The sequence below is a fragment of the Anomaloglossus baeobatrachus genome, chromosome 10, assembly GCF_048569485.1.
Source record: "Anomaloglossus baeobatrachus isolate aAnoBae1 chromosome 10, aAnoBae1.hap1, whole genome shotgun sequence".
Classification (NCBI taxonomy): domain Eukaryota; kingdom Metazoa; phylum Chordata; class Amphibia; order Anura; family Aromobatidae; genus Anomaloglossus; species Anomaloglossus baeobatrachus.
In genome coordinates this window covers 57,597,828-57,615,186 of record NC_134362.1, presented here as the reverse complement: position 1 = coordinate 57,615,186, position 17,359 = coordinate 57,597,828, and the positions used below count along the sequence as shown (strand labels likewise).

General features: G+C 46.0%; 1 protein-coding gene across 2 annotated transcripts in view; it reads right to left on the bottom strand.

The window, feature by feature from the left end:
• Window positions 1-17,359, bottom strand: part of CDC42BPG (CDC42 binding protein kinase gamma) — a 201,474-nt gene that overhangs the window by 96,533 nt on the left and 87,582 nt on the right. For both annotated transcript variants that reach the window (XM_075326797.1, XM_075326798.1), the window contains exon 3: window positions 7,405-7,488. In XM_075326797.1, coding sequence (XP_075182912.1) covers window positions 7,405-7,488 — 84 coding nt within the window. The remainder of the gene's footprint in view (window positions 1-7,404; window positions 7,489-17,359) is intronic.

Sequence of the window (17,359 nt, the reverse complement as noted above, 5' to 3'; positions counted from 1 at the left end):
TCTCTTCCAATGTGGCTCGTCGATGATCTGGAGTGATGCAGGGAAGAAGGGCTCTAACACAGTACATTTTATCTGAAGTGCTGGAGTGTTTCAGAGAATAACATAGCTGGCTGCGATTCATGCCGCCCGCAGTTTGGGCAGCATGAATCACCTTTCAAGTGTTATCTTTGAGGTTTAATCTAGTCTTTAAAAGGGTATGCATCATCTTTCTTTCTACAGGAGTGCATTGCAGAAACCAAACAGAAGGCTTATGGCACATTTTAATGTAATGTGGGTACAACCATGCAATCAAGTGATAGCTTAGGGCCCACAACCAACTCCATCTACAACATAGAACACAAGAGAATGAGGAGTTTTTGTAAGGTGCAAATATAAAAGCGGTTTTATTGATATAGAAAAGTTAAAATGCAAAGGTTGCTGAAACATTTCTGCAATACATAGATAACACATAATCAATATACCCAACATGGTTATATGATTACACAAAAACACCTGGAAAGGGAACAATAGCATAGAGGACAGCTTTCAAAGGTGCAGTGGTTGAGCTTTAACTAGCGCTGTGAATGCACCGCCTCCTACCAGTTCACACTCGACCCTCCCTGAAGTCAGGAAAGCAGCCATGGCTATATTATGTATCTCAACGGGAAGGGGGGAAAACTGTGAGACATATTACCAGTCAGGATGTTAGCGCTGGGAAAAGCAAGGCGGTAGGAGAGGCTCCTGTGGAGAACCCGACGTACGTTTCGCAGTGTTTACGGTGGCTTAATCATCCATCCACCAGTGATTAAGCCACCGTAAATACTGAGAAACATACGTCGGGTTCGCCACAGGAGTCTCTCCTACCGGCTTGCTTTTCCCAGTGCTGACATCCTGACTGTAATATGTCTCACAGTTTTCCCCCCTTCCCGTTGAGATACATAATATAGCCATGGCTGCTTTTCTGACTTCAGGGAGGGTCGACTGTGAACGGGTAGGAGGCGGTGCATTCACAGCGCTAGTTTAAGCTCACCAACTGCACCTGTGAAAGCTGTCCTCTATGCTATTATTCCATTTCCAGGTGTTGTTGTGTAATCATATAACCATGTTGTGTATATTGATTATGTATTATCTATGTAATTGCAGAAATGTTTCAGCAACCTTTGTTTAACTTTTCTATATCAATCAAACCGCTTCTATATTTGCACCTTACAAAAACTCCTCATTCTCTTGTGTTCTAGGAGTGCACTGCAGGTCTGCCTTCGTTTTCTGGGACTTACAGTTTGGAATATTGGCATGGTCAGATGAGAGACGAGACCGCTTTGCCTCCGCACCATGGGCAAAGTGCACGGACACAGGCTGGCTGAATCAAACAATCTATCCAGCTTCAGAGCAGTGCGTGCAGGCTTGAAATCAAAGAGTCTGCAATCTGCTTGTACCGAATATTTTTTTATTAAAGAATTCAAATTTATTGCTTTTTCAAGATTTTTCAATTTCACCGCTTATTGAAGCTATGACAACCCCTTTAAAGTGGGTGAAAACTAAACATCCATTACCAGTTTATTTCACATTTACCGAGATTTAAAGGGGTCATTCACTACTTTTATATTGATTACTCATCTTTAGGACAGGTCACTAATATCTTATCAGTGGGGGTCCGAAACCCTGCACCCGCCACCAATCAACCGTTATTGCCTCTGGCAGTGGTAGAATATAAAAATAGTGAAACAGATGCTGCCACAGTCCGCAGATCATCTGCTCTCTATAATAGGAGCTGATCTGCTGTAGAGTTGTGCTCTGTTCAAGAGCTGATAATAGCTCATTAGTAGGGGGGTGCCGGGTGTCAAACCCCCCCCCCACCCATCAGATATCAGTGTCCTATCCAAACGATTGGTCATCAATATAAAATTAATTGAACACCAATTTAACCTTTTCTCTTACTACAGCCCAATGTAATGTGTTATAATTTGGGGGTTGTGTTTCAGAAGTGGTGAATTACTGGCTTCCATCAAATGAGTTTTTCCTGCACTAATATGACCTAGGCTAAAAAGTAATGTAATGTCAGTGATTCATATACAGGTCTATAATCTACATAAAAGTCTCTTCAAAAAAACGGAATCCTCCCTTTCTCCGTTTCACTTCAAAAGCATCTGATCAAGGAACAACAGTCACCCGCCATCATTTGTAGAAAAAGGGAACGGGCAATTGCTGAATCGTGTAGAGCAGCTACTGAGCGTACAGAGCAGTGGCAGACGGCAAAGTGTCCTAAAATGCTGCAAGTCTATTACATACCTGTTACTGGTGGAAAATACTATAGCTGGTGTACTAATGACAAAGGAAACTTAAAAATAAACATTAAATGTGTGAGCGACACCAAAATATTTGTCTGACAACCTTAGGCTAGTTTCACACGTTGGACATTCACAGTTTGAGTACAGGCCAGTCAGCTTGTCTCCTGATTAGTGACACTACCATGCTCGAATGCTTGGTACTAGTAACTAGTGATGAGCGGGCACTACCATGCTCGAGTGCCCAGTCCTTGTAACTATTGATGAGCGAGCACTACCATGCTTCGGTGCTCGTAACTAGTAATGAACGGGCACTACCATGCTCCGTACTCGTAACTAGTGATGAGTGGGCACTACCATGCTTGGGTGCTCAGTACTAGTAACTAGTAATGAGCGGGCACTACCATGCTTGGGTGCTCGTAACTAGTAATGAACGGGCACTACCATGCTCAGTGCTCGCTCATCACTAGTTAAGAGAACTACCATGCTACCATGCTTCCAATCTTCCACCGTATCCAATTCAAACTTCTAACACTGACCTACAAAGCTGTGCATAATCTTTCCCCTCCGTACATCTCCGAACTACTCTCCCACTACACTCCAACACGTCACCTCCGGTCCTCCCAAGATCTCCTCCTCTCCTCCTCTCTCATTCGCTCCTCACACAACCGACTCCAAGACTTCTCCCGAGCATCCCCAGTCTCCTGGAACTCGCTGCCTCAACACGTCAGACTATCCCCTACTCTTGCAAACTTGAAACGGAACCTGAAAACGCACCTGTTCAGAAATGCCTACAATCTACAATGAACTCGCTGCCGCCCGACCACCGTGCGCAGCTGCCGCCCGACCACCGTGCGCAGCTGCCGCCCGACCACCGTGCGCAGCTGCCGCCCGACCACCGTGCGCAGCTGCCGCCCGACCACCGTGCGGAGCTGCCGCCCGACCACCGTGCGGAGCTGCCGCCCGACCACCGTGCGGAGCTGCCGCCCGACCACCGTGCGGAGCTGCCGCCCGACCACCGTGCGGAGCTGCCGCCCGACCACCGTGCGGAGCTGCCGCCCGACCACCGTGCGGAGCTGCCGCCTGACCTACACCCCACCTATTGTCTCCTCCCCATAATCCTATAGAATGTAAGCCCGCAAGGGTAGGGCCCTCTTCCCTCTGTACTAGTCTGTCTACTGTAACTTGTATACGTATTTTGTATGTAACCCCCTTCTCATGTACAGCACCATGGAATTAATGGTGCTCTATAAATAAATAATAATAATAATAATAATAATAATAATAATAATAATAATGCTCTGGTGCTCTTACCTCATAACCAGCATTTGGATGCTAGGATGGGCTTGACTCTAGATTAATCTAAGGGCGGCTTTGCACGTTGCGACATTGCACGTGCGATGTCGATGGGGTCAAATCGAAAGTGACGCACATCCGGCATTTCCATAATGCCGGTGCAGCGACAGGTGCGATGTTGTTCCTCGCTCCTGCGGCAGCACACATCGCTGTGTGTGAAGCCGCAGGAGCGAGGAACTTCACCTTACCTGCCGCCGGCTGCAACGAGAAGGATGGAGGTGGGCGGGATGTTTACATCCTGCTCATCTCCGCCCCTCCACTTCAATTGGCCACCTGCCGTGTGACGTCACACTGACGCCGCACGACCCGCCCCCTTAGGAAGGAGGCGGGTCGCCGGCCAGAGGGACGTCGCACAGCAGGTATGTGCATGTGAAACTGCCGTAGCGATAATTGCTACGGCAGCTTTCACTAGATATTGCACATGCGACGGGGGCGGGACTATCGCTGCAGCATCGGTAACGGGACTATCGCTGCAGCATCGGTAACACATTGTTACCGATGTCGCAGCGTGCAAAGCCCGCCTAAGTCTATGGGAACTCAAACATTTTTCTGTAAGATTTCCCAGAAAAATGCTTGAGCTCCCCATTGACTTCTATTACTCCCGCTACAGGAGTCGCGCCCATCTGCGCATACAACTGTTTGTTAAGAGTAGCGAGTGCTTGTGCATGGTCGTGCCCACTCACTACTCCTGACCCAAATTTTAGAGTTCCATAGGGCTATATGAAGCTGTTGGATTCTGGTCAGGGAGACCTGTGACTGGTCTATACTTCGATAATGAAACATGGATGTGCAAAACCAGCATAACCATGGTGATTGATTGCCTCTCTATAATGACTGCATTTCCTGTTTGAGCTGGCACACTATCAGCTGTCCTCAGAAATAAAAAAACAAAAACACAGATTCTAATCAGTTACTGATTACGGTAGTTCTCATTCCCAAGTTCAACTTCCACATACGAGTGTTATCTGCTCTAATCACAGCACAACAAATAAACACTTTTTGTCTGCTACTTGGCAAAAACCATGTGCGCTATACTAAATCGAATGCGCTGAATCCAAATCTGAAGTTAGTTTTTTTGTAGCACGTCAGGATATTAAGTTATTCCAATTTTTGTGAAAATTAAAATAAGCAATTAATAAAGATACATAATCGTTATGTCCCACAGTTTCACAACATGTATTATCATTTTTATTGAAAAAGAAGTATAGGTAAATAAACCAAAAAACTTAAAAATCACTTATATTAGCTTAAGAAATCGCCTTGAACTCAGCAGAGTACTTTTAAAAGTGCTTCAGGCACTTGCTTTTGCGCTTGTGAGTGGTCCTAGTGGCCCGTTGCAAAAACCAGCAGTAATCGCCCTTCATGTTGGGGTTAAAGCGACCTGGGTATCTTTTTTCCATAGTAGAAATGTCCTGGTGGAATCTCTCACCATGTTCGTCACTGACATTACCCATATTTGGAGGAAAGAAGTCAAGATGTGAATGTAGGAAATGCATTTTCAATGACATTCGGGCACCATGCATTTCGTATGCTTGAAGCATATTGTCTATTAGTTCAGCATAGTTTTCTGCTCTTTCGTTTCCAAGGAAGTTTTGAACTACTACTATAAATGCATCCCATGCAGTTAGTTCAAGTGGGGTGAGTTCTTTCTTGAAGATTTCATCATGGATTAGTTGGTGGATTTCAGGACCAATAAAGATTCCTGCTTTGAGTTTGGCCTCAGTTTTCAATGCACTCAACTTTTCCTTCAGATACTTAAATCCATTCCATTGACGATCCATTGCTACTACAAAATTTTTCATTAGTCCTAGTTTAATGTGAAGAGGTGGAAGATAAACTTTAAAGTGGATCGACAAGTGATTCGTGTTGAACATTGTGCTTACCAATCTTATGTTCATCTCTATTGGGCCACCGTTTAATTTTATAATGGTTGTTGTCATCTCGACTGTTCCATAGGCACAGAAAGCACATATGCTTAGTGTAACCTAACTGCAAACCAAGGACTAGTGCAACAACTTTGAGGTCAGCACAAATGTTCCATTGATGTTCTGAATATTTAATCAATTTCAGAATGATCTGCATAGAAGCATAGGTCTCTTTCATTCCAACCGCATGTGCAATGCCTTCAACAATGCCTGAATAGGCGTATGGCCTTTTCTAAGTATAACTCAAAATCTGGACGTGCTGTGCAAATTCTGAGTTCATATTTGGAATCAGCATGTTCAAATTAGTAAAGAACACATGTTTTACCCTCAGTAGCAAAATCATTGTTGTGCTGTGAAATCATTCTAGTTTCAATGGATGGCATATTGAAAAAGAAAAAAAAAAAAACTTAAAGAAAAACCAGCCCATCATATATTGACCCTTTTATACAAAACTATATATCAATCTGCTCTTCTCCTCTACAATGTGCAAATCCCTGTGGGGCTGCTGCTAAGTCTTTGGCTTTACCCAGAAAGAAACGAGATAGGATGATGAAACTTTACATTTCTTCCACATACTCTCCACTGATGTCATCACACTTCTTACATCGGTATTCAAAGTTCTGTAAGCCTAGCAAAAAAAAGGATTTCCATTGTGCCTCAAACCAGGCATCCGTAACAGCCATGGCATCAGAAATGTTGTGAAATTTGGTGCCCTTGAGGTGTTTCTTCAGGTTTGGAAACAGACGATAGTTGGAGGGAGCTAGATCTGGTGAATAAGGTGAGTGGTCAACAAGCTGGAAGCCCAGCTCTGCCAATTTTGCCGTGGTTGCTTGTGCGTGCAGTGAGCGCGAATTAGTTGTCTGGCAGGAACAAGATTCCTTTGGACAGCTTGCCGTGCCCTTTGACCTTCAGAGTTGCCTTCAATTGGTCCAAAAGTTCAATGTAATACCTTGCAGTGATGACTGATGGTGGAACCCCTTTGAAGGTAGTCCACTATCCCAGAACACAGACACCATCACCTTAGTAACTGATTTTTGCATCCTGAACTTTTTTGGATGAGGAGAACCACTGTGCCTCCACTCTTGACTGCTCCTTGTTTTCAGGGTCATACAAATAAATCCAGGTCTCATCCATAGTGACCAGTCGATCCAGGAACGTCTTATCAGTCCAGAAACGCTGACAAATGGACCAGGAAGTTTTCACTCGCATGCTTCTCTGATCTGTTATTAAACATTTGGGGACCCCCTTTGCAGATCGCCTCCTCATGTCCAACTGTTCATGGATAATGACACAAACACGTTCACGGGAAACCCCCATGATGTCTGCTATTGCTTTAGCTAAAATTCGTTGATCCTCCAGTATGAGGTTGTGCACAGCATCGACGATCTATAGAACAACAACCACTCGCAGTCGTCCAGGACGTTCCTCATCATTGGAGCAGAAGTGGCCCATTTAAAATATGGCAACCCAGTTCTTACCTATGGAATATGAAGGCCATTGATCCCCCAATGTCTGCGACATATCACCATGAATATCCTTCACGGACTTTCCTTACAGAAACAAGAATTTTATCTCTCCTCTGCTCTCAGTTGCTGTGAATATCGCATTAGACTCAGCGATTTTGTTTTCCTGCGTGCGTAGAACACTGTTGCCATAAGCAACAAACATTTTGAAAAGATATTAGACACAAGGCTTTCATGTGATGTAACATTAATTACCATAGAAGCAAAAAATAAAAAAAAAAGATCAGAAAGCCAAGGACTTATCAGCAGCCCCTTGTATTTACACAAGCATTACACAAGCATTTATTCAATATTCAAACAAAAAAAAAAAAAAAAAACAAACAAAACAACACTTGCCTCCGCTCGTTTCAGCATCTCCCATTTATGTAGAATTTTCATGGCAAAAATCTTGCCACTTCCTTTCATTTTTACCACCGCTACCTGAAAAAAAGGAGGATACAAAAGTTAAGGAATAGTTGGCAGATTAAAAAAAAAAAAAAAAAAAAAAAAGACAAAAATGAAGGACACCACTTTTAATTAAAAGGCATGAGGATTTTTGTGATATTTTGTTACACAACATCTAAGATCCTGAAATTTATATTGAGCACCTTACGGCCACTGAAAAGGTCCAGGCCGGGCTCAAACCAGTCCATCCAATGTGAGGCGGACGTTTCACCCCTAGCATTAAAATGTTTTATGATCTAACCCGTGGAAGTGTCAGAACAGTGGAGAGTCGCTTTTATATTTGTAGACCTTCAACAAAAACTTCACTTTATTTAGCCAGATGTTACCTACTGCTTTGTGGTTCTGACATTTACCAGATTAAAAGGGGCTAATAATATAGATTGAACCACTAGGACCCCTGGTCTATAGGGATGGTGAACGGACCTGCAGTTAAAGCAGGACTAAAAAAAAAAAAGACATCAAATTGTGTGGCTTTTGCTGCAGAAGTGCCATAGGTTTTCAGCAGATATTACTCTAGACCAGGGGTCTCAAACTCGGCCGGGTGTATGGGCCGCACACAGGAAAAAAATAATTTGAGGGGCCACATTCCTTTCAGGACAAAGTGACATTGGTAGTGGTACCATTTTTTCTTTCTATACACCCTTGAATCACTGTTTTTGAACATTTTTCATTTGTCCATTATAACAAATGTGTACTTTTTGTGTGTGTGTGTGTGTGTGTGTGTGTGTGTGTGTGTGTGTGTGTGTGTGTGTATATATATATAAATATATCTACATACATACACACTTTTTTTTACATTTTTTCCCCTTTTTGTAAGCAATACAGTTTTATAATAACCACCGCATAGTAATTTTGGCCAACATCTTGTAGTAATGTGCCCCATCTTGTTTCCCATTCTTTAAAAATGTGTGCATCCTTGTCCCCTTGTAGCAATGTGCCCCAGCCTCAGCTAACACACACACACACACACACACACACACCCCCCCCACCCTGTGCAGCCTCAGCTAACACACACACCCCCCACCCTGTGCAGCCTCAGCTAACACACACCCCCCCCACCCTGTGCAGCCTCAGCTAACACACCCCCCCCCCCACCCTGTGCAGCCTCAGCTAACACACACCCCCCCACCCTGTGCAGCCTCAGCTAACACACACCCCCCCCCACCCTGTGCAGCCTCAGCTAACACACACCCCCCCCACCCTGTGCAGCCTCAGCTAACACACACCCCCCCCACCCTGTGCAGCCTCAGCTAACACACACCCCCCCCACCCTGTGCAGCCTCAGCTAACACACACCCCCCCACCCTGTGCAGCCTCAGCTAACACACACCCCCCCCATCCTGTGCAGCCTCAGCTAACACACACCCCCCCCACCCTGTGCAGCCTCAGCTAACACACACCCCCCCACCCTGTGCAGCCTCAGCTAACACACACCCCCCCCACCCTGTGCAGCCTCAGCTAACACACACCCCCCCCCACCCTGTGCAGCCTCAGCTAACACACACCCCCCCCCACCCTGTGCAGCCTCAGCTAACACACACCCCCCCCCACCCTGTGCAGCCTCAGCTAACACACACCCCCCCCCACCCTGTGCAGCCTCAGCTAACACACACCCCCCCCACCCTGTGCAGCCTCAGCTAACACACACCCCCCCCCACCCTGTGCAGCCTCAGCTAACACAGACACAGACACACACACACACACTGTGCAGCCTCAGCCAGCAACAGAAACACACACACGAAAACATTCTTCTCACCTGATGTGAGCGGCATGCAGGCACGTGGACTCTGTGAAGCCTCAGCTACCACACACACACACACACACACACACAGCCTCAGCCAGCAACAGAACCACACACACACACACACACACACACACACACACACACGAAAACATTCTTCTCACCTGCTGTCAGCGGCACGCAGGCACGTGGACCCGGTAATGATCACAGCTGCTGTCATCGCTGAACTTTCTGCCAGCGCGTGCAGAGCGGTTCTCACTGCACAACAGCCACTGGCCAATCACAGGCAATCATCTGCGGTCATATGCAGCAGGTGCTTGCCTCTGATTGGCAGGCGGCTGTTATTGCGTTCTGCAGCAAGAACTTCACTGTGCGCGGCAAAGACAAAACTGTAGGCTGAAATAAATAACTGGCGGCTGCGGCCCCTGCACCGGTCGCCATCTTTACCAGGTCCACGGGCCTGCGGGCCGCAAGAAGCCACCTGAAGGGCCGCATGCGGCCCGCGGGCCGCGTGTTTGAGTCCCCTGCTCTAGACAATGCAAATATCTGTAGCCTAAATGGGAACCACTGCTGATGTGGAGTTTGCAGCAGTCCCACCTTGCCGCAGATTTTGCGCCGGCGTTCTCTGCTGCAAATTTTCTCTGTAGCGTTTGGATGAGATTTCATAAAAAACACAACACGTGTAATTGTAAAAATCCAGGTATTTTTTTACATCCAGAAAATCCATTACCATATTCGACCCCTGTGAGTTTATGCCAAGAATAATATAAGCTCATGGAAAGATATTGTTTATGTAAAAAGAAGGTCTATCTGCAAAACTGCATCTAACAAACGAAAAACATGACATGTTATCAAATTCTGTCAGTAGTACAGCTTCGGGCTTCGAACCGGTAACTTTATGCTGTCACATCTAAGCATGTTTTTTATAAAAAAAAAAAATAGATAAAAATCTTGATGCACTTTAAAAAAAACTTTATTCAAGTACAGGAGAAGAAAATGTAAGGTTTTATTGTTGTGCCTCTGAGCCACTCCGGACAAAATCACTGATCTCGGGGAGACCAGCCAGAGAAAACACTGCCGGCAGCCAGCAAAGGCGCTCAACACAGTGAAATCCTAGGTGCATTGCCCCCTGGGAAATATATGCAAATCAAAAAAGTCCGTGGAGCCTCTGTTAGGAGTCTCGACACAGAAACTAGCCAGATATCCCTCTGGGAAGGACCTAGCCAAGGAGTGGCTATTTTTAGGAGACCACTATAACCACCAGATTAAGTGGTCCTTTTAGTCAATATCCAACTCTATAACAAGTTTAAAGATATGACAAGGGGAATAACCAAGGCCAGGTACCCATCCACAGACAGCTGTTTCAGGGTATTGCCCCTCAGTGTGGAGTAGGATTCTGCCAGGTGGGAGCAATGCCTAGTAGACCAACAAGACAAAATCACTGATCTCGGGGAGACCAGGCAGAGAAACCACTGCGGCAGCCAGCAAAGGCGCTCAACACAGTGAAATCCTAGGTGCATTGCCCACTGGGAAATATTCAAAATCAAAAAAGTCCGTGGAGCCTCTATTAGGTATTCCCCTGGTCATATCTTTAAACTTGTCAAAGAGTTGGATAATGACTAAAAGGGCCACGTAATATGGTGGTCTCCTAAAAAGAGTCACTCCTTGGCTAGGTCCTTCCCGGAGGGGCTGCTGTCACACTACGTTTTTTTAACGCAAAAACGGATCCAGTGCAAATGCATTTTCATTTCAATGCATTTGCAATGGACTCGCGTCAACATGCGTTCACATGCGTTTGCGTGCGTTATAGTGAAGATCCTGCGACTTGTAGTTTAACTTTTTTCAAAAACGCTACTTGTAGCGTTTTTTGAGCTGCGTTTAAATACTGCAAATTGCTGGATCCTGACTAAACAGCACGCAAACGCATGTGAACGCATGTGAACGCTGGTATGCTGATAGACAGGATCCTGCTTGCTCTACCGACTATGCCCAGAAACCAGCCTGTCGTGATCAGTCTCTCTCTCCCTCTCTCCCCCTCCCTCCCTCACTCACTCCCCCTCCGCCTGAGAGCGGCAGACGCTCGTAACCAAGGTAGATAATCGGGTAACCAAGCTACGCTCTTCTTAGTTACCAGATGTTTACCTTGGTTACGTGTGCAGGGAGCCGGCTCCTAGCAGCTGCAAACGCTCGTAACCAAGGTAAATATCGGGTATTCAAGCAAAGCACTTCACTTAGTTACCCGATATTTACCTTGATTACAGCTTACCGCAGCTGCCAGATGCCGGCTCCCAGTCTCGCGTTCAGTTCCTCTCACTCCCGATCACATGACTCTAATGCCCGCCCATAAACTTCAAGTGACAGGATCCAGTAACATTACATGCGTTTGCATGCGTTTTTCTCTGCAAAAACAGGATCCGCTTTTGCAGCAAAAAACGTTCATGACGCATGCTAAAAAAACGTAGCGTGAAAGCAGCCATATCTGGCTAGTTTCTGTGTCGAGACTCCTAACAGAGGCTCCACGGACTTTTTTGATCTGAGCCACTCAGGGCACTACTATATACTGCATCCTCCTCAAGATGCAGGGCCTACCCCCAGGGACCTGGTACACCAGTGCCAGTAACACTGACACTAAAATCCCAGTTTTCACTCCACACCAGGGGTAATTGGCTAGTCAGACACAAGGGAAGGGCCACCTAGAGGGCGGAGCTAGACCAGGGGACTAGACAGCCTGGTGGGAGTCCCTGTCCCAGTAGTTAGTCAGGAGTTGAAGAGTAGAGGTGAGCAGAGGTGCCTAGAGCTGGGTCGTGTAACAGTGACCCGGGGGCACAGGAGAGTGGTCGCCAGGGTCGGTACACCCGCGCACCACTGGGACCAGAGCACAGGGCCCTAGGTCAGGTGCCAGCTTCATGCAGCCTGGCAATTACCTGAACAGTGAAGGGACCTTCACGGACCTCACTGACCCACAGATCCGGGGGCACCAGCAGTAAAACAATGATCAGGGTTCGGGACACAGACCAGCTCTACAGGGTCCACACTGCCCACCGTACAGACAAGGAGACTGCCACAAAAAGTACAGTCGGGCCCCAAACCGCTACAAGTTACGGGGACCCAACCACACTGAGGGTGCTAGGGACAGAGCAACAGAGTCCTCAGACTGGCACTGGAACTACAGGGACCTGAACAAGCCGTCCGAGGGTCAAGAGTGAGTAGAGACTTAACTACAATCACAGTGTGGCCTCCCTTCTTCTGCAAACGTCTCCACCATACATCTCCCCGGGATCAGCCCTACCTGCGGAGGGCCTACCACCACAGCTGCCATTACCACCAGCCCTCAGCCCTAGGAATAACCCACCCATCAGTGGCGGTTCAACCATATTAACCGCAACCCACAGGTGGCATATCAATGACTTTAATCTCTTCTGTACATACTCCCCATTAAAAAGCACCCATGGCATGGGACTGGGCAACAGCCACCAAAGTGACATTCCCCAGTTGCAAACCGCCCGGGACTGAGTACTCCATTCCCTGGGAGACACATAGTGGAACCAGACATCTTTTTTAGATGACACCTAGGTCCCCCCTAGTGACTTCAAGTGCTCATATAGGTTAGTCCCATTTTGTGCCCACATACCACTTCCCTCAACTTTGCCCACACACCTGACCCGATACCTCCTTAAATTTGATAACCTTCCACCTGCAGCGTATTAGTATGCATTCCAATCTGAATTATCAGCAAGGTTGGTTCAGTTGCAACAAATGACAATTGATTTTATCAGATGAGACCTGGCTTCTTAACTAGCACATAGTAGAGATCTTTGCATACATGGTTATGTAGATCTCTGACCTGATGAGGTGTGAAGCAATCCATACAAGAATAGCTATTTAAAATTTTAAAAACTCCTTAACATTAAAATTCTCATTTTAAATTTCAGGATTGTGCAGCCATTCTGACTTGCATTTTCAAAGCAAGTACACCAGTCCCATCAAGACCAAGAAACATACTTCTTAGTCCTGAATAGACGGTGTACATACTTTGAAAATCCATGTCAACATGGCTGCAGAATTCTAAGAATAAGCATTTTACTGCTCGGGAACTTTCAAAAAATGATTACTCTTATGTGGATTGTCTCAAGCCTCATCAGTAGTGATGGGCAGACCCAGACTGTAAAAGTCCAGATACGCGCAGTTTCAAATGTACCCGATTGCCGGGCCCGAGCCCAGAATTCTCAGGAGATTCCGACTAATGATCCGACTCCAGCATTCTGGAAATAAAGATAAATAAATGGAAGAGTAAAGAAAATAAGAATGAAGCAAGCACTTCATACTTAGAGAGGCTCTGGCGTGGCTGTAACTGCTGCCGTGGTTGATCATTCACTACTGGGGCCGCTCATTACCGTCATCCATATGCATAGCTTTCCCCGCCCACCGGCAATGCCAGCATCTTTGATTGGTTGCAGTCAGACGTTGTCACACAGGATGGGGAAGCTTATGACTGCAACCAATCACAGGCGCTGTCTGCGGGTCTATAGTGGTGTAAAAATACATAAAAACAATTGGCATAGGGTCTCCCCATATTATGATAACCAGCACAGATAAAGCATCCAGCTACAGGCTGCAGCCCCCAGCTATGCACTTAACTTGGCTGTGTATCAAAATAAGAACCGCATGTGGTTTGTTTTTTTTTAATAATCTTTAAATTAATTAAAAAGAAAAAAAAACAAAACGTAGTCCCCCCCCCCCTTTCCTGCCCCAATTTTGATACCCCGCCATAATAAAGCCTAACAAATGGGGGCTGGTATTCTCAGGCTGGGGAGACCCATGCTTATTGGCTCCCCAGCCTAAAAATAGCAGCCTGCAGCCACCTGGGATTGTCGCATCTGTTAGTTGCAAGAAGCCTGGCGCTTTACCCATCTCTTCCAGATATTGCCCAGGTGCGGTGAAAATCGGGATAATAAGGGGTTAATAACCCACAGGTGCCACCAAGCCATAGATTAGTAATGGGAGGAGTCTATGAAACCACCCCATCACTAATCTGTAAGTAAACGTAAAAAAGAACAAAAAAAATCCTTTCATTTGAAATAAAAAAAAAAAAAAAAAAAAAAGACAAAAAGAGCACCCTCTTTCACCACTTTATTAAACCTAAAAACGCCTTTGCAGGTCTGATGTAATCCACACAGATCACACGATGCCTTCAGCTCTGCTACATCTGAATTCACAGCAAGCGCCATAGAACATTAATGCCTGCTGTGTGAGCTTCAGGCAGAGAATGAGTGAGCCACGTGATCAATGGTGACATCACTCAAGTGATTTGAGGTCAGTTGGAGGTTCCCATGGTCCTCCACCTGTGACTGCAAATAGCCTGAGTGACATCACCGCTAATCGCATGGCTCACTCAGTCTCTAACTGCAGCTCACAGCAAGCAGTCATGTTCTATGGTGCTTGCTGTGAATACAGTTGTAGCAGAGCTGGAAGAGTCATGGAATCTCTTGTGGATTACATCAGACCATTTTTAATAGCCGGATTCTGGTCCCCATAAACTTATATGGGGACTGGCATCCACCCAGATAACCAGGATCAATCCCAGGCTGAAACAGTGAGGTTTTGGGGTTTTTTTGTTTGTTTTTTAACCTGGTTAGAACTGCCAGTCCTGGTTATCTGCAAGTCCGCCAATCACTGCTCATCAGGTCAATAAGATTGATATAACAATGAGTGCAGTTTGTATTGTGAAATCTGGGTGACAGATTCACTCCAAAAGCAGGGTACGACACCGTCTGATGTCCTTTCTCTCCTATACTGCACACAGCTGGATGGGACAGCCATATGAAAGAGATCCTAAGACATTGAACTTAGTACTCAGCTGTCAAATCCTATACCATGCATTCCTCCAGCTATGGATATTGCCCGTAATGCAAAGGTCTTTTGAGAGAATTAAAGTTACAAATCACTTTTTTTTTACGTAACTCATACTCTTCGACCAATATATCAGAAGGACAATGTTGTAGAGAATGGGTCACTAAAACCAAACCAGCTAATGAGAACAGCTACACATGAATTTCATTACTTAGGCTGAGCTCAGGTGGTCTTAAAAAGAAAAAAAAGACTACTTAGAAACCTCTTGATGGGTCCTAAATGTTAATTAAGGACAGGACGACTAGATTGCACCAACAAAGACTTAAACTACTCAGAGGACTCCTTGATTCTTTAGCAACTTCGTATACTCGCTTGGGTTTATCCTTTCTTGGTCCTCAAACACCTTGTGTCTGGCAGGTTATCACCTCCATGTGCTCTTCCATAGAGATGCTGAAGTTGCCTTCTAGTGTATACAAAATTCTGAATTGTGCATATTGCAACGTTTTTATCAAGGACTAAGAGTCCATTTGGACAAACGCCCAATTCATAATCACACTTTGGTACAAGTGGACTGGTTGCTGTCGCGTTCCTTCCCTTGAAGTCACACATCGCTTTATTGTAATGTAAAATTGTGTCGTTTGTAAATAACGTAATGAACTGTGATAATGTAATGAGTTTTATATAATGTACAGCAAGGTTATATGTGGTAATGTTTTCATGTGCATTGCATAGCACTTGTATATGTAGTTGTCAAACTTTAGCACCAGAAGTCCCAGAGAGGGGTCATTTAACATTTCTACCTTTTGGAACCCAGAGACGGGTCGAATGACCTGAAGGATTTTAGCTAACATCCTATAGTCACAGTCTTTTATTCTGTAATTAAGGCCATTACAGTCGCTCGCACCACAGGAGGTTGTAGTTTTCCATTGGAGTTTAGCCATTTAGTTTCTAGTTAGTTCTATTCAGTTTGGACTAAGGGTCATTTGACCCTCTTTCGGGACTTCAGGGGGGAGCTCGAAATTTCTGGGACTTCTAGTGTTAAGGCAGGAAACAGTTAAGTGTTGTACTAACCCAAAATGAGGGGGTTACTTCATAGGAAAAGAGACTGTTCATTCTAGAAAGCTAGTGAAGACCCAATGTGTGACAAAAGCGGACGTGCAGTCTGTAGGTCATCAAGGCCGCATACAGAGGGTGACTTGTGGCAGTAAAAGGAGACCAGATTGAGATAGCATGATCCTGGACTGTGGACAACCACACAGAATGCGAGACAATGCTGAGGCTACAGACTGACCTTTTATTAAAGTGACCCCAGGCAGAAGGGTCTGGAGGCCCCAAGCCTCAAAGTTAATGTGCAGAGTTGGACCGTTGCGTGATCCAAGTCGGCTGTCCCCGGTGGATTCTCCCTGAGCGTCAGAAAGCGAAGGTCTCTACTCTAACAGTATTGGCTACCCCCTTAACCTCTCCTCTATGAGGAGGAGCATCTGAGAGTGCAAGGCTCTACTCTGGGCAAAGTGACAAAACGCCCGTACCTCCCTCCTCTAGGAGTAGCGCAGACTTAGAATCGCAGAAAGGGAAGCGACAATCACAAATTGGACTATAGAGTTAGGCTGGGTTGTGCTGGGACTCTCAGAACCCGTGAAATCAGAAACAACCCAGCGGGAACTAAGAACGTGTCTAAATATTCTAAACAGGAACCAGAAGGGTGGATCAATCAGTGATGCTGTAAGCAGATCAGCGCAGATTGATACATGCCTCTCCTGGTTCCTGTATATTGCCTTTGCATCTTTTGGCAGCTGTATATTGCTTTCATCACACACAAAGCCAGGACCAGCTCTTTCATATAGCGTGCCAGGACGTCCTGAGTCAATCCCTCGCCCCCAACTACCGCTCCGCTACACTCTACACATTTGTTGTGTGTTTTTGGTCTATTGGACCACACACTCCTTGTCTGAACAAGGTCTTAACGTTAAAGTCTGTAGTGTATGTGTGGCGCCCCTGACCTGGTCAGGCACCACAGAGTACTGCACCCAGGCTGGGGCAGTGCTTCCAGGTAATTCCAAAAGCCGGAATAGGGTGTGTGCGTACGCACAGACACATACAGTAGCAACCAGGTCTCCCACACCTTAGAGGGGACCCTTGGGCAGACCCAAGAGGGGGCGTTCCTCCACATCTCATCTAGGGGTGGAGGGGAGGGGCTGGAAGCTAAGGTGGCAGTGGCTGCAAGGAAAGGAGTAGGAGCTAGTCAGTCTGATAGCA